This window comes from Parus major, chromosome 2 (genome assembly GCF_001522545.3).
Source record: "Parus major isolate Abel chromosome 2, Parus_major1.1, whole genome shotgun sequence".
In the NCBI taxonomy this organism is placed as follows: Eukaryota; Metazoa; Chordata; class Aves; order Passeriformes; family Paridae; genus Parus; species Parus major.
The window spans coordinates 89,974,423-89,992,934 of NC_031769.1; the positions used below are offsets into that span (position 1 = coordinate 89,974,423).

An 18,512-nucleotide genomic window follows, 5' to 3' on the forward strand; every position below is an offset into this window, starting at 1 on the left:
TTTTTTTTTTTTTTTTTTTTTTTTTTTTTTTGTCTCTCCAGATCATTAAAGACCAGAAGCTACTGGGGATAGTTGGAGGGATGCTACTGATTGATCTTTGCATCCTGATTTGCTGGCAGGTTGTGGATCCTTTGAGGAGGACAGTGGAAAAGTATAACATGGAGGTATGTCCTCAACCCCAAGTAATACTTATGGTTGCATATCAGTATCTACAGCTTTCCATGAGATTAAGCTAAAGATGCATTAGGTAGTGTGTTCTGGGGGAGGAAGGGTTCTGGTTTCCAAAACCAAATAGAAAAGAAACAATTTCAACCAAAAGAAATTGTGTGTGTAGTTGCAGGTGCCACATTTCTGTCACTTGTGAGACATTTTATCTGCAAGGGATGTAAACCCAGGAGAGTCCTCTGCTAAGACTCTCTATTAGAGTCTGTTGCAATAAATAATAGATTATCAGAACCCATTAGTGGATTTCAGTAAGAGCTCATTCAAGATAAGTGCAGGAGAGGTCACTGCTTAGACTGCATTCTTTGTGGAGATGGTCAGGAATTATGTTACCTACCACTATATTTATTTGCAGTAATTTTATGTGCGTGCACCCATACTGATTGTTCCTCTTTAAATGGTATTCCCAGAAAGGTCACACAAGCAATTTTGATAGGCAGGAGGTAATAGCTTAATGACAGCTCTACACACTTTCCAACACTCTGGTTGGTTTCTAGAAGTGGAGCTGAAGTTGCCCTTTCTGGACAGCAAGAAGCATGGCAGCAACAATTCATACCTATGAAAAAACCATCTGTCTGTATGTAGATTTGCATTGTTTGACAGTTTGTTGCCTCCAAAATGAAAACTGGTGATATCTGAAAACTAGATTATATGAGAACAATCTAGAAGTGTTGGTCTCTTCTCCAATACTTGGCAATCAGTAAGAAGAACAGTACTTTTCTCTTCTGATGTTAATTAACATTTGCAAGAAAATATATACCATTTTATGCCACTGCTTTTACTTTGTTCTTCCTTTGCAGTGTAGCTCTGGAATTTTATTAGGAGGAGGTTTTACTTTTTTAGTAAAATTTGTAGAAGATACTTTAGAACAAAGTCTCTTAAACTGCCATGGATTTCTTTGAAGAAATAATTTTAGAGTCAGAAGAGGTTTGTTTCAGTCATTCCCTGGAGTTTGAAAGACTTCACAGCTCATAAATTTGTCAATAAAAAATAGAAAATGTAACTGAAATTTGTCTTCTGGAGACACTTCTGGTCTATGTGTGTATAGCTTGAAGCCATAGCATCTTGTTGAGAGCCTTGTTTACTTCATTTTGCTCCAATTGTATTGTGATATTTCAGTTGTCAGTATTGTTAACATTTTCTCTACTCATCTAAACCCAAACATATTATGAAAAATAGTCACAAACTCCAATTAAAATAATCTCAGATAGAAGGAATTCTACTTTTTACTTTAGTTCAAACTAAAGATCCTGATACCTAGTCTTACTAGATTCACTTAAGTAAAATGTCCATAGACATCAGCAATAACTGTGAAGTTAAACCATAAATACCATGTATTTGAAAAACAATGTTTACCGTAGTTTTAAATTATTGCATATTTATAGTTTTAAATTATCTGAACTTTTCAGTATATATTCTTTGATCATCTAATGTATTAATGCTGAAAACTTAGTGTGTTTTTTCCACATCTGGGGCTTTCCAGAGCACAGGGCTGCACAGCAGTTGCCTGAACTTTGCATAAGAACTGAAATTCTCTAAATTCTTCTGGAATTATATAAGCCCATGCAAAGCGACATTCACTGAAAGCACAGATGACAATGTTTGATATTTTGATCCTTCAGTATAGAATTGATTTGAATTTACTGTTAGAGCTCTTATCTATTACTGTAAGTTGTGCAGAATATTTTTTAAGCTAATGGATTTGGGGTGGGAAGGAAGTAAAAGTATCATGCTAGAAAATATAGGCATTAAAATATTGTATGTGGATAAAATATGTTACTATAAAAGCAGTGAGGTGAGCTGCAGTTTGCTTTCCTGAAGCACACCTCTTCGGGTCTTAAAAACTCCTGTGTAAAAGTAAATCACAATTGTCTTTGCTGCTAATGTTGTTGTTGTTGTTGTTGTGTTGTTCTTTTTTAATTTTTAGGTTTTTAAAGTGTAATGATGAATAATTTTAGTTGAGTTTGAATGAGCACATATTATCTTTTCTGTATGAAAAATACTTGCCACATAGTAAGCACTGCTAGTGTCAAGCTTCTGTTTTTATTTCAGGAATATTTTGTCATGGATATTTCTTGTCCCACTTGATTTTATGAAATAATTTTAGCGGGATTATTTATGTCACTTAATGCTAATCCAAGTGATAAAGATTAAACTTAAAAGTAGGCTCCAAAGTCATGAATGCAATCAGTCATTCTTACTAATGAACCATTTGAGTTCTGTTTATGAATACTCACCAGCTTCCTGCATGATAGTTCTGCATTTGGCTTCTATCAGCTGGCCGTCTGTTAGTAGTGTCTTCATAAACACATCGATCAACGAAACCAAGACAAGAAGCCCAAAAGACTGGTAATGTCCTGTGCTGTTTGCTATTATTCACAAAATAGTTCATTTTAATGAAGGAGCAGCAGCAAATTATCAAGAACTTTTAAAAAGAGTTCTTAACCCCAGAACTTGAAAATCCAGGCTTCTTTTCTGAAGCTGTTTGCAAAGTCCATTTAATCTATGCCTTATAAACTGAGGATAGGCAGTCTAAATCTAAAAATACAAAAAGAAGTGAAGGCATTTGTAGAGATTCTCTGGCCATTACAGAAGGCAGAAATTGTATGGGATGTTGGGTCTGTCAGTTTTCAGACTGATTTCTGGCATCCTGACCTCGCTGGAGCAGCACATCTGTGGCTGCCATAAGACAGCATGTTAAAAGTTAAATAACTGAACCATGAATGAGCCATAAAGCATCCAGATCCTCCAGTCATCAGTAGGGGAAGTAGTTTATGGTATATGGACAATAAAGTTGCTGGATAAAAGCAAAGAAGTTAAAGACCAAGACAGGGATGACATTGAAACTTTCCTAACTGTATGTTGATCTGCAGAAGAGCTGTAACAGTGTCCCTGTAAACATTTCCTAAGCATGCTGTGGGCTTGATTTTCACATAATGCTTTGGTGACACAAAGGGCTTTTAAACTTCGAGTAGCAGTGTAAAAAAAAAAGGGAATTAACCCATATTATTACCTTTATTAATCTGTTATCCTAATTGCACTGGCTGTAACATTTCTCCTTTTGCTAATTTTTCAGTGGAGAGACCAATCACTTTTTTTCTCACGAAGTTGTTCCTAGGCTGAACTAAAAATTTGCTTTTTTTCATAATTCACCTTTTCTGTCATAATAAAAATGTTGTGGTTATGCTCAGATGTGAACTAGGTTCCTGTCAGACTAAGTTTCTCCCCGTCATGTGAACTGGAGTGTATCTTTCCTTCACTGTTTCACTGGCTGGGCTCCTGGGCTCTACTGCCCATGAGGAATTGTGGTGCTTTTGTGGATGCGGCTGGAGAAAAGTTTTGCAAGGCTCTGCCGTTTTTTGCTTTTTGATCTTCTTTCTTAAGAAGGCAATGTTTATGTGCTAGGGTGCTCTGTGTGATTTTTTTCCTACTGCCTAGCAAACCTTGCCTGTTTCAGTCAAATCTGACAGATTTGAGCAGATACAGCTTACGGTTGGAAGGATCCATGTGTCCACACACACCCACGCTCACCCCTTGCTCGTAATTAGCTCAGCTAGTCAGAGCATGGCCCTAATAATGCCAAGGCCAAGTGTTCAGTCCCTGTATGGTCTGTTCACTTAAGAGCTGGACTCTGGTTCCTTGTGGGTCCCTTCCAACTCAGAATAGTTTGTGATTCTGTGATTCTATGGTGTAGTAACTCTTCTACTCTGGAGTTCAGCTTGAAAGCCTCTGACTGGCTTGTCTTCTCCCAAGACAAATATCTATGAAACAGATTGAATCTCTGTGGCCTTGGAAAGAAGATAGTGATAATGTTTAATAAATAATAACTTTTAGGGGAAATGGACTACCTTTTATAATTCCCAAGGTAAAAAGATCTTGCATTAGCATTAGTTTCAATGAAAGTAGTACCTTGCATAGTGGATGCCAATATTTCTTGTAAAATTTTAAAACATTTATGCAGGGCAAGGCAAGATTTGCATTCCTTGATGCCTTAGTACCAACAAAATACTTTTTCTGTGATGTTTCCTCTTATGCCTTCTTATGATAGCATTATCAATATTTAAAAATAAGCTTCATTCTGGTATCTGGAATACCAGTATTTAAGGTTTCACCCTAATTTGTCCTGGGATGGTAATAAACATGAAATAGAGGAAAAAAAACTGAATGAGATGCCATTTTACAAGACACAGAAGAAAAAAAGTGATCAATGAGACATGTCCTATTTGGGCTTCTAGCATTGATACAAGTGAAAAATGTAGAAACCAATATGAGAAAACCTTATTATGAGGATGTTGCAACAACAAAAATACCAATATGCAGGAAAGATTAGTAGGCCATGCCAGTGTCAGAGTAGTGCAGTATGTAAAAGAAGAATTCACATTACTAAATTAATAATTTCAGTGAGTGAGACAGAATTCCTATGTATTACACGTGTATAACAATGCGACCAGACACATATTACTACACAAGCCAGAAGGTCAGCTTTGACTGATCTGTTGAAGGACTCATAAACATTGCAAAACCAAGGTAATGGCTATGTAAACTGGAAAAATGAGGGGCTCAGAATTACTCATTTGTAATTCAGTAGATTAGAGAACCTACAGACAGAGAATTAACCCTTGATTGAATTCTGAATAACACACACAATCTGTTCCAAAGTCTTGATATCTGAGTTTTCCATAGCTACAAATAAATCATGCTTAGTTTTGATAGTTTTGAAGCAGCAGCAACCAGAAAAAGGTCTGTCAAGTGGTACTCAACTTTGGAAAGCAGAAGAACATTAAATTGAGGAAGCCTCTTAAGGAGAGGCTAAAGAGAAAACTGTAGAGAGTTAAATCTTTGCAGGTGGTTTAGAGAGTATTAAGAACTTCATATGTGTGACACAAGGTAAATTCATGCCATGCATCAAGACTTGAAAAAGAAAGGACTCAGCATGAAAAAAACAGCAGGAAGACATCCTTCAAAAACATAAAATTATATCCAAATGGGGAAAATACACAGGATCATAATGGTTGGTAAGTTAGATGTAGAAGACAATAAAGCAGTCTAAAAAAACATCTCACAATGAATGAAGGAAAAAAAGAAAAAAAGATCTTTCTGTAAATACCAGAAGCAGCAGGTTTGCCATGGAATCTTGGGAATAATGTTTAAACAGAATAGAAGATCATTACTTGCAGAAAATAAGGCTATGTAGAATGATTAAATTATTGCTTTGCTGATTTGTTCAGCAAAATTCTTACTGGAAATTTGTGGAGATTGCTGTGCTCAAACCCTTTTGATGAACTCACTAAGGAGTGACTGGAGTTGCTGGTAGGAATAGGGAAACTGATCAGAAATGAATCAGTGGAAAAAGATTCTGTTCTCCCAGGTTTTCTAATAGCAATTCTAAAGAATAATTGTCAAACTACTGACATCAATATGTAATCATTAGCTCAGAAATGCTTTGATATCTGAGCAAAATGTTGCAAGTATCTTGCTATGTTTTCAAGACAGAGTAGAAACCTTAAACTTGTAAGTTAATGTAGTAGGCCGATTTATAAAAATTATCATCAGGAGTAGGATTAGAAATTGATATGCTACGTTGAGGAGGAGTTGACATCACACTTGTGAAGGAACAAGCCATTAAAACTTAGTGAAGTCCTTTGAAGAAGCCAGCAGACATGAATAGAAGATGACATAGCCAGCTAGGTCTCAAAAAAGGACTCATCAATTTCTTTCATCAAAGGCTCTCACAGAAAGGAAATTGACATGGAATATGAGAGAAGCCTTCAAATGTCTATGAAGTTCTTTAGAATAAGGAAACAAAACTACAAAATAAATAAAAGTTCATTTTCTAGTAAGGAGGCATGTAGCCAGTAGAGTCCTTCAGGACAAGTCCCAGTCTTTGTGCTGGTACCAGTATCATTCAGTGGAAGAGGTTATATCAATTTATTTCAGAAAACGTAAATGAGGGCTGATTGTGAAGAATTTGGGGCAGGCATTGTGAAGCTTAACATAAAGTGAAATGCTCTTTCCTTACTTCAGCTGCAGCAGTAAAAATAAATGTTGTCTTGTTTGTGATGCAAACTCTTTCAGATATAAAGGAAGATGGAATTATAGATTTAAGTTCAGCTAGAGGGAACCCATAAAGAGATTAAATTAATTGAGTAAATCTTTTTGAATAAGACAGAAAATCCTGGCTTAAAAAAATTATAACTGCCTAAAGTTTTCATTTAAATAACTAACCCATATCAAAATCATGTTAGCTGGCTTGACAGAGCTCTCTGAGCACCCAGATGTGTTGAGTATATCCTCAATAGATGGTTGCAAGTACTACAGGATTGGAGAAATAAATATTGTTCCTGGGTATCTGATTGTCTTTTCTCTGGGACCACTCCTAGAACCTGAAGAAATCAATGCTACTGAGCTGTTATTTGGGCTGTACATGAATTTAACTATATATAGATACACAATTCTAAGAGTTACAATAGTAACACAAGGTCAATGGAAGTGAGAGTGGTGCGAAAATAACTGAAATGAGATGTAAAGAATAATCAGGAAGGAGTGTATATATTACGTGTGAAAATCCAGGGTGAGCATGGTACTGTACCCTGATGGACTAGTTAACCAAGAGCTGTGGCCATCAAATATAAAATGTTTCCATAGGAAAGACTTGTCTTTTAAATTTGCCTTGTCCCTATATTTTTTCAATGAAAGTTATGTGAAAATTTGGATTCATCTGCACAGATGTAGATGTTTTTCTTTAATATCCATTTTCATTAATAGCACTGCTGTTGAAGGGACTGGAAAATACTTTGGTCAAAAATTATACACAGAGGAGTTTGGGGTGGGCTGGGGTGGGTTGGTGAGGTGTTGGTATTCACATGATAACATGGGAGTAACATAATTATGGAACTGGTAAAAATGTCTGGTTCAAATTCTTGCGCTCAGGCAGAATTTTGTGAATTCTTTGACGGTCTGAAAACTATCGGTTCAGGTTCTTTCTCTTTCTGCATGTGTATATATGCATAAACAGATGTGTTTATGGGGTTTTGTTTACATTGTACTGTTCAGCCAGCTAACAGCTGGATTAGAGAGAACTTTGTCAAATGTGCGGTGTGAAATGAAGAGTTTAATTGGCTGAAGTAGTTTCTGGGGGTGTTCAGCCTAATGCAGGTCAGAGCTTGTTATTCTATTTGTTCTCTAAATATCATTACGCCCATCTGTTTCCCCTACTATTTTTTAAATAAATTTAATTTCTTTCCTTCCAATTTGAAATATTACAGCCTGTGGGAGCCAAATGTCTCCTGAAATCTGTAGTCTGCTTTCAAACCCTGCCATTGTAGCTCTCAGCAGGCGGCCCGCCAGGAGTAGCTGAAACTGAGAACTCTTACTTGCATCTGCTGGGATGCTGTGGTGACTGGCAGATGCTCCAGAGAGAAGGAAAATGAGTGGCCATTAAAGTCATCTGTAAACCTTCCACCGGCCCAAAGGATCTAGCACAGGTCCAAAGAAAGAGTAAATACTAAAGAGTAAAAGCTGGTTTACTTCTCTCTTTCATTTGACATCAGTTTCCAAGGAAACAGAACAAAACGTGAGAGCTGGGAGCCAGCAGCTGAGATTGACTCAGCTGGTGGCTAGTCCTGCTTCTGTTCCCATGGAAACATGTATCAAATTGGCAAAAATAAGGAAATAGGGCAGGGTCAGTTCCAAAATGGCAAGATGAATGGCTGCTGCTTAACAACAGCTACTTAACAAGATGAGGCTTGCTGGTACTTATTCCTCTTCAATAAACAATTCCAGTTTTAGTTCTGCCTCCTAGAAAAACAGTACTTCCCCACCTCAGGAATGTAGGAACTACTGTCATTGACCAGACTTGTAACTCCTCTTGTCCAGTCCCTCGTTTAAAACAATGACTGGCCCAAAAACTTTCAGAGGTGGATGCCAGAAATGCGTAGTGCATATCTGGAAGTTCATCTGTCATGCTTGAAAATTTCAGCTGTGATTCATAATGAGTAGTAACTTGTGTATAGCTCATAATTCTTATACTCTCATTAATTGAACACTTTTGTTATTCCTGTAAATGTCGGGGTCTTGACTCTTGCAAACTTTGCACAGATCAGTGTAATTGCTAACTAGACGCGACTTCCTTTCTCAGTTTTGGAAATGTTGCTTTTCAGTCTCATTGAACATACATTATTTTTCTTTTAGGGTAAAAGAAGAGAATTGAGTCTTCCACTTTTCCTTTGGCAACACTAGTCATTACTGTGCATCTATGTGTTTACAAGCTTATTTTTCTCTTTCCTCTTTGGTAGACAGTCCCAATCTTATTAAGCTCTTTTTCATGTGACATAGAAACTCTAAAGCATCCTTTTTAGTTAGGATGACTAATATTGCATATTTTAGAAGATCTGTGTAATGTGTTTTATCTATTATTCATCCTCTTCCATATATTTAGTGTATTATTTTTCACTGTTGCACACCATTGAACAAAATTTTGGACTTCACTGTCAAAGCGATTCCCAGATCATTTCCATGAATTAATTACAACTCTGAGAAAATGTATAAGTAGTTCCACTGTTTTTACAGTGGAATTACAGCTACTGAAATCAAATTCCACTTGTCATCATATGGCCCACTCAGTTACTCTCCTCACACATTTTTAGACTCAATTAACCTCAGTGTTTTTATCTGGGTATTTTCATGCTTGTGCTGTTGGGCAACACTGATTTTAGTATGGAATCGTGGTTCTTGGAGTGGAAGTATTATTCTGGAATATGGCAGCATGATAGTGGAGGAGTTTTGTTATATAATTATTGTTACTTGTGCCACTGTTATGTAGTCACTTTTCTGGCCTGTCATTGCTGCTTTGCAGTAGCTGCTCCAGTTCTGGGGACTCTGCTGCCAGAGGTACCCAACAGGACGCATCCTTTCAACTGCATCTGGAAATCCAGACTATTGTTCCCCCCATGGGATTTTAAGGCAATCCCTAGTCCTCAGTGAATTAGCCTGTTGGAGGAAAGGAAATCAGATGTCAGATATCTAACTCCAACAAGTCAATACATCCACACAGACCTAAGCAGCCATTTACCACTTATGATAGAAACACTGCTGAGATTGCTATGTGAGACAACCATCAAATGATTCACCACCTAACCATCATTAAAAGCAGCAGACACATCAAATACCAGGGATACCTGGCTGCTGCACACAGAAGGCACTGTGACAGTTTTGTTCATTCACTGAGGAGGCTCAGTATATGATAGACCCAGTGGCACTTCTTCACTTTAAACTTCTAATACATACATAGGATACAATCATTCAGATTTATTTCTCTGAAAACTGAAGCCAGAGTCAAACTTAACACTGGTTTTATGCCCCTTTGTAAGACTACAGTGTTGGTATAGGACCATGCTGATATTTTTGGCAGTTAGGAACTGCCCACCAAATAGAGACATAACTGGCTTTAGGATATTTTAGCATTTGTTAAGCAGTACCACATTAGCAAGGTCATAAAAGCTCTTTTCCTCACATGCTTTTCTTCTTTCACAGATAAGTCTCTATGAGATCTCTGGACACATTTTTACTTGAACTTCATATCTGAGTGTCAAGATTTACCCACTTTATAATCCAGACAGGAATATTTTTTGCTCTTTTTTTTTTCAGTGATTTGAGTTGTTAATATCAGAAGCAAAAAAAAAAAAAAAGAAATCTCTTCTCTCCATCAAGCACCAAAACCTGATGAGGAAAAACATTCAGAAAACAGTCTACAAAGTGATTAATCTTCCTTGCTGCATTTTATCCTGGGTACTCAGTGTTCAACCCTTTCTAGTACTGTAGCATCTCTCTTGCTTTCTGGAAGAAACCACCACTATAAAGACAGACTTCAATGCTTATTCTGCAAACCAGATGCTGATATGGATAAAAAGAATCAAAATTAATTACTCCACAAATTTGCTAAGGCTGCAGTAGAGACCAATAAAATCTTTCCACTAGACATCTCTGAAAATAGAGAATTCTGCATTAAAATAGCTATTTAGGACAGAGTATCTAATGTAATCAATACTTCTTTGGGGGAAGAATATTCTCTTGTTCCTTCAAACGTTTAAATGGGCTGATACTGAAAAGATACAATCTGGATATCCTGATGCTCCTTTAAAACCATTCTTTCAATCTTAAGTGACTTTATGGAGAAGGCAAGCCTCAATCTTATATTGTAGGTAATTATAGGTAGTATCATTTACCTAGAATATCCTGAGTTCTGGCCAATAAACTGTTCTGGAATGGATTAATTAGTGATTAGTCCTGTTGTCAATTTGGAAAAGCAAGCCATGAGTCACCTGCCACAAGATCTTTATGCAGTGTTTGACCATGAAGTAATGTTTTCTCACTCTAAAGGAGCACCTTGGCTTTGCACTAAAACCACTTCAGTGCTGCTCAAACTTAATAGGAGCTGATGTACTTTTCCTTCGAGGTGAAGTGCCAGGTGGAGCACTTCTGTTTGTAAACTTACCCAGGGAGACAGGGAGAGCTGGCTGGACAGCAAGGGCACACACACAGGCAATAAGCAGATGGCAGAGTGCAGCAGACTTAACCCAGACTCTGTGCTGGTGGGCAGAGGGCGTGAGGAAGAGCTTCCTTGAACAAAGCCATCCTCTTTAGGGTTACGCAGCACAGCTCATTTTGCTTTTGTGTTTGGTTCTCCTGGATTCCTCATTGTTACTAGGCTCTCTTACAGAGCAGCAGCTGTAAGAAATGCACTGTATTTGTGCCCAAACCTTGAAGACTCTGTCCTTCCCTAGGAAAGCAATGCAGCCATATCTTGAAAACTATTTTTTAAGAAAATGCTAGTACCAACAGAGGACATTTTCTTCAAGTGCTTTGGACCATTCTCTGCTGGAGTTTCCTATATGGTAATAAATCAAAGCCTTTATATGATTATATTTTAGATATGTAAAATTGTTTTGCTTTAGAGGGTAAAGTTGTTTCTTCTCTGATAAGCATACTCTAAAATTTAAATGTATATTTCACATGCAAGTGAGAAAAAACTTTTTTCTGGCTCTGGCAAACACTAGAATGAACTTTCCTATAAAAAAAGTAGATTTCCACAAATCTCAGCTGTGCAAAAGCAGAGATTGTTTCTCAATTAGCTGTCTCCTGCATTAATATCCAGCAGAATGTGTTTATGCCTATGCATTTTTATTTTAAAATACCCTCCTGTATAGACTTCTCTCCCTGGATAAAATAGAAGAAACACATAATAGCTGTTAACCACATTATTAATGGGGCCAATATGCATTAGCAATACTTCTATTGCATATGTATTTTTTAAAGCTATAAAACAGAAGGCATGTTGCTTTTTAAAGACCTGAATCACCCTTGAAGTCTACTTTCCAAACTGTTCCCAAACCTTCAGCAGCTCTGTTCTGGGAAGTGCATTCCTTCCTTCCATTCTTCTCTACCCTTCTGTAATGCTTTCCCCTGCCTGTCTCCATGAGCTGCCATGCTTAACAAATCTCACCTCATGCTCACTTTCACTACCACAATGTGCAGGTCATTCATAAAACCAACTGTGTGAAAGGACAGCAAACTTGTGGCTTTAGATCACTATCCACTCTTGAGCCCCTATTAAAGACTGGTGATGACCTGACTGCGGGTGACCATCAGTCAGAAGTAAGAAGAAAAAGTGAAAAATAGATTCACACTGGACAATTTCCCAAGAGAGGTACTCACTTCTACTTTTGATAATGGTGCAGAGACTGCTCAAATCCAATCACTCTTTTTTTTTTTTTTTTTTTTTTTTTTTTTAAAGAAAGAAATTAATGAGCCATGAGTTGCATAGGTTGTTATGGACTTACTTCTGGAGAGTCAATGTAAGGCTTCCCAGTAAGACCTGATTTAATGGTTTGTAATTAAGACTCAAAAAGAAATGCTTACTAATTAGTTATGTGGAAGTGGAGCAAGTTCCTCATGCATGAGGGTGCCTCATAAAGGGAGAGACCCAGTCCCCACAGCTGTAGCCACCTGGCTGCCCTCTTAGTTGTTTTTTGTTTTTTCTGTTGGTGATAGTCAACAGTCTTTTCAACAGAAAATTCTGAGTTTTCATTCAATTTTCATCATTATTTCTCACCTTAACAACAATGTCATGGATCCATTCTTTTGATTTTTGGGTACACTTAAAAAAAACATACTGTTGCTGTCTAGCTACTTGTTCTTGAAAACTTGTACTTGCCATCCTAATTTTTCTCATGTAAATCTGCTATAATATATAACTTCCTTATTATGAACATGTTATAAAAAAACTCCTGGTTATCTCAAATAATACTTTGGATTTTAGTTACTGGTGTACTCACTTCTTTAGAATTCCCATTTTATTCAATGCTTTCCATTGATTCTGAGATTTTTTTTGCTTTCTTATGAAGCATCTATGACCCTGGTAAGAATTTTAGAGATTTTAGAGATCCAAGATAATTCTAAGCAGTTGATAATTCCTTTAGCACTTTATATCATATTAGAGTTTACAAAGGTAGAATCCTCATTTTATGAAAATACTCTACTTATATTTTAAAATTGTTATGTCTTCTTTTTTAATCAACAAATGAAATACTGTGTAATTCTTACCAGTGTGGAAGAGTTTCTTCTAATCTGTTCAGAATTAGATACTTGAAAAGACACATATTTGTGAAAAAACGCTTCTCTAAATATTTATTTTCAATATGTTTCATATAGATGTACATAGATATGTTAGAATGTGTTAACATGTACATATATATATATATATATTTAGTATCTTAATTGTTGATATTTCATTTCATTCAGGGACATAATTAAAACAACGGTTTGGATTCTGGTTGACAAAAGCTGGATGTTCCCTCTATTATTTCTTTCTGCATGGTGGTTACTTCCCTGAAGAATGGGAATTTTTAATCTAACTGCTCTGAGTGGTTCTTTCACATTTTGTGGGGCAGTTGCAAATACAAGTGGAAAAGTACACCTACATCCTAGATTTGTAGGCCTAATGATAGAAAGTTCCATTTACTATGGAATTCTCTGTTTGCAATAATACCATTGAGCCAGGACATAACTTTTTGCAGCAGATGAAAGCAAAATGAGTAGCTCTTGCTTCCAAAATGGAGATGCTCTTCAGCTGTGCTATACAGGTTGAAGGCACACATCTATAGTGCATTCACTGGGATCTAACCTTACAGTAATGCTGTGAGCAGTTTAAACCAAAGTATTTTTAGTTTTTTTCATATTTTTCATTTGCATACATTAATATAGAAGAAAGAGCAGCCAGTTAAAGCACTCTGGAGACTGATTCAGGATGAAAATATATGTGTGATGGGAAATTGTCAAACAACATTATAAGAAATTACCTTACAAAGGAAATGGGCAGGAGTAAGATGGAAAGAATCACTGTGGACGCAATTTGGATATTTTTCCCCTCTTTTCCAATGTTTTCATATTTTTTTAATAAATTGATAAATTTTTAATTAATATGAAATGAGATCCATATCAGAAATTATCAAAGTAATTAGTTAGCAGTAACAATTATGAACTTTGGCAAGTCATTTCCACAAGTCACTATGACACTGCTTTCATAAATTGAAATGCCAAACAAGATTTCTGGTTTAAAGGAAAATGACACAATAGGTGAAGCTGCATGTAAATAAATGCTAGGTGATGGTTAGATCTTGATAAAAGAGCACTTAGTTTTAAGAAAATATCATCTTAAATCACAGTAGAAGTCAAATGGAAAACCAAGCGCAAGGAATTATAAGAAAAGAAGCAGGGAACAAAATATAAAGCAATTTTATGCCACTGTTTAAGCCCAGAGTAGAGTTATACCTGCACTGTGTACAGGCCCAGCACAGTTCCTGACCTCCAGGAGATGGAAAACATCGCGAGCTATGTAGAACCTTGAGAAGTATGGAATAGCACCCATCCAAGGAATAGCCTGGGATCACTTCTCTCTGGAAAAGGGATGGATGAGGACAGGGAAGAAAAAAATCTTCAGTGGCATAGAAAATGTGCTTAGAAGTGATCATACCTAGTCTATTCCTATACAAGAGCTAAGGAGCGGGAAGTGCAGCTGGCAGGGTCAAAGAGCAGACAACACATACTGCAGAAGGTGAACTTTTCCGTGAAATTTTGTCCATCCTAAAAGCTTACATGGGATTAACATAGCAACTGGGCACACTGATGAGAGTAAAAGCTATCAGGTGTTAAATAAGCAGATGTGACCTCACTCTGAAGGAATCATTGTGTGACAGACAATAGAATATTCTAGAGTTGTTTCTATGTTTGGCCTTTTTAAGATTCTTCCCCATGGGAGGCATGGTTTGGTAGGACTTGAGACATGCACTGGGCTAGATAGATTTTTATGTGAGTATATCTTTTATATGCATCAGCTACAGAGAGAGGGGATACACATGTATTTTTAAGTTCTCTTTGAATTTAATTTTATTTTTATTCTTTAGAAGTTTTTCATAGAATAAAGAGAGCAATTCTGACACACTGCAGATAGCATTTCTGAACACTGATGGAAAAATGTTTAGAATGTAATTCTCAACACCAGGTGTCCTGCATTCTTTTGAAAGTATGTCACAATATCATATTTTTAGAGCACTTGATAGCTGTGCTATGATGGGAAAACATATTCTTCTGATATGTCATAATGATGAAGAGATCATCAGTGTTTACCCAATTTTTATTTCATTCATACAAGCTAACTCCTGAAAAATAAATGGAGGTTAAGAAATGAAATACAGAATTATAGAATCTTTGATACTGGAGGGGATCTCTGGTTATTTTCTGCTTAAGGAAGGGTCACTTATAGTGCATTGTTCAAGACCATGTCTAATCATAATGTGAATATATTCAAGTGTGGACTCTCTACAGCCTCTCTGGGCAACATGCTACAGCCCTCATCATCAAAAAAGTGCTTTTTTCGCATGTTTAAATGGTACTTCCTGCATTTCAATTTATGCCTTTTGTTTTTTCATTGAATGCACTGACAAAAGTCTGGCTTCATCTAGAAATATAAAGCTAAAAATTGATCATGAGTAAAGAGACACTGTGTGCAGGAGTGAGACTATGTTTCTAAGGCACTAGATTAGTTGAAGATCTAGAATTGTCTTCTTTTGGGGGGATAATGATACAACTGGAATTTCAGAGTTTAATAATGATATGAAAGAGATTATGTGATGTGAAGACTTGCCCCATGTTTCTGTGTTTAGGAATTGGTCCCCAGATTTTTACAAAGACCTTGTGAGAACTGTTTTCATCCCTGCTATTTTCCAGTTAGAGGTTGGCTAGCTTCATCTGGATTTTGAGATATTTTTTCAGCTGCAAATGGCTAACACAAGAGAGAGAATACCACAGCTATCACTGCATCTCCTTTAAAATGGTTCATTTGCCTCAGGCTTTAGGATTTAGCTGTAATGAAGATGAAAGATTGATGGCTGACTGCTGACCTACTTTGAGGAAATGAAAGAGCAGGTGGCATGCTGCTGACTAGGAAAGTAAAAGACTGTACTAAATGCAGAGAAATAAAGCATGGCTGAATAAAGTCTCTTTTAGATCACAGCTTCTTTTCAGTAGCCCAATACAGAATAATATACATCTGGAAACCTCAAAACCTCTTTTATATCTCTGCATGTGTAAATATATTTAACCTATTTGAAACAGTTATTTTCATTTTATGTAAGAAGGCTCTATCACTTACTGCTAGGGCTTTGAATCTATCCAACTGTCACAGCGTGTTGTAGAAACTAATAGGAAAAGCTAGACAAGGCAAATTACAAAAAATGCAAGGCTTAAAGTGTGACAGATGTGTCAGTGGTCGAAACAAACTGCTCTCCAAATTTTGTTTAACCTTTGGCAGAAGAGAGGCACATTCATCTAAACTCAGAATTAAGGTGCTCCCAACTGTGTGACCAAAGTGTTTAATCATTGTTGTGAACCAGCTCTTCAGAAAAGAGCTGCCACCTTTCACCTGGGAGCAGTGTACTCTACTTTGAGTCTGGAACTTCATGTGTGAAGCATGAGAAGGCACTAGAGGAATACATTTTCAATTTCATGGTAGCATTTTTGATTTTCAAGCAAACTTGTAATACATTGGTGAGTGCAGCTAATGTTGACCACCAAATACGTCTGCAACTTCTCATAACCGGTAAGTCTATGGACAGTGGCATGATTTTTAAGCTAATTGTTTTCATTAAAAAGCAGCTATCTTCCGTGTTTTGGAGCAGGTACAGAAGAGAAGAGCTATTTTACCTACCTTATGGGAAAAGGACTGAGCTGCAAGCCCAGAGATTGAATTGTAAGCAATCGTACTCCCTTACAGCTTGCATTTCTGCACTTGCAACAGCCCTCACTGATAACTGCAGTGTCATGCTGACACCCTGAAATGAGAGGAAGTTTTACAAACTAAGCAAATCCCTCTGTATTCAGCTTCAGATGGCAACGGGACCCTAGGATGTCATTTAAGACATCCAGTTCTCATTCCTTTGGAGAAGAATCAAAGGGTTGTGCCATTTGGAGAATAGTCAAAGGTGTGTAGCTCTGACTTTCCCTTCAGTAAATTATTAGAAAGATCCAAGTATGTGACAAAAGGCATCTTTGTGTATCTTTACACTCTTTTCCTTTAACATAAAGAGTTTTTAGTTTATTCTTTGGGTGCAAGACATGGGAGATACCAAGCTATTAGGCTGTCAGTTCTGTAACTATTCCCAAGAATTTTCCTTTCTTAAAGTCTGGGAATGAAAATATGATTTTATCATCTGACATTCACCCCATATTCTAAAAAGACCTAGTAAGACCTATTTCTGTACTCTCTCCCTTTTTTCTGCATCTTTGAAAGAAGAGACAACTAGAGGAAGTGGGCATTTACTAATTTGCTGTTCTTCAATGCTTGAGAGTGATTTAAAGGGATAAAGGGGGAAAAACATGTATGTGTGTATCAGGGAATATGTGAGTTTATGTGCCAAATCCTTTTTTTTTTTTTCCTTCCCATCCTTTAAAACATTCTAGTTAGGAGAAAACTTACCTTGGGGTAGTTTTTTTATATTTTTGGTGGGTACAGGACAGTTGCAGGACCTTTTTTCTTTGTGTAAAAATAGTAATAAACATTATGTATGTGTATCCTGTAAAGGACAAAATTTAATTTCATAAATCTTCCTCAAAAGGAGTCTGATTTCCAAGTTGTTGTATTAATACTTATGGGTGTGGTTGTTTTAGGGTGTAGGAATTCTGCCATCAAGACTTTCTTTTCTCTGGTTTTGATCTATCTCGCTGGGTGAGATAGATAGGTAGCTCTTCATACGAGGCAAATGTATTGGCTTGCACTCCTGGGACCCACCTGATAGACTCTCCATCATTTGTTTGCACCATATACAGATCACTGAGAGCAGACCCTTATTGAAACTTTGCATAGAAGCCCTAGAAAGGACAAAAAAAATAGTTACTTTTATAATGTTAGATTTAACTCATATAACAAATTGAAACCTAATATTAGTACTTTAAAAATAATTTGATGTTACAATGATTCAGATTTTTTTTTAATCTTTCATGAATAATAAGGCTGCCTATAAACAATAATTATATAGAGAAAAAGGATTTCTATTGTTCTTGCTTGAAAAAACCCATGAGAAAAAGGAGTGAAGGTGAGGGTGACCTAAAGAAGAAAGGTGAAAGGAGCAGAAGTTTATTCTTTTGAATCAGAGTCCCACAAGCCAGCAAAGAAAGAAACCAAGGCAAAAAATATATGTCTACTGGTGAAAATGCAAGTGACTGGGCATAACTAAGAAACAACTATAAAGAAAATACCAAGATAATTCTTTTATTGTCATAGACACAGATTGCAAACTGAATAGATTACTTTCAAAAGGTTAATGAAGTATAGCCATTAAAATGGTGGGGCTTGGAGTGTTTTAGAAGTTAGGACTATTTTAGTGCAGTTTGTAAACATAAATTAAACAGACAATTGTTGCCTTAAAGGATCTATTCAGAATATTCCATGGTGAAGCAATGTCAGTATTCTTCTGTGTTAGAAATCAAAGAATCATGGAATCATAGAATGATAAAATGGTTTGGGTTGGAGGGGACTTTAAAGATCATCTAGCTCCAAAACCCTGCCATGGGGAGAGACATCTTTCATGAAGTCAGATTTCTCAGAGACATATTTCCCCTAAGTGACACAGATACAATTTTCCTTTTGTATAACATTAGAAGGAAATTTACTGCCATTGCTACTGAAAGATTTAAAAAATGTCCATCTCTAGTTGTGATTCACATCCACAACTGAAGGA

General features: G+C 36.6%; 1 protein-coding gene across 1 annotated transcript in view; it reads left to right on the plus strand.

Annotated features, from left to right (window-relative positions):
- The window catches only part of GABBR2 (gamma-aminobutyric acid type B receptor subunit 2), a 456,189-nt gene that overhangs the window by 327,450 nt on the left and 110,227 nt on the right, over positions 1–18,512 (plus strand). The window contains exon 14 of the mRNA XM_015618642.3: positions 42–164. Within this exon, the coding sequence (XP_015474128.1) occupies positions 42–164 (123 nt within the window). The remainder of the gene's footprint in view (positions 1–41; positions 165–18,512) is intronic.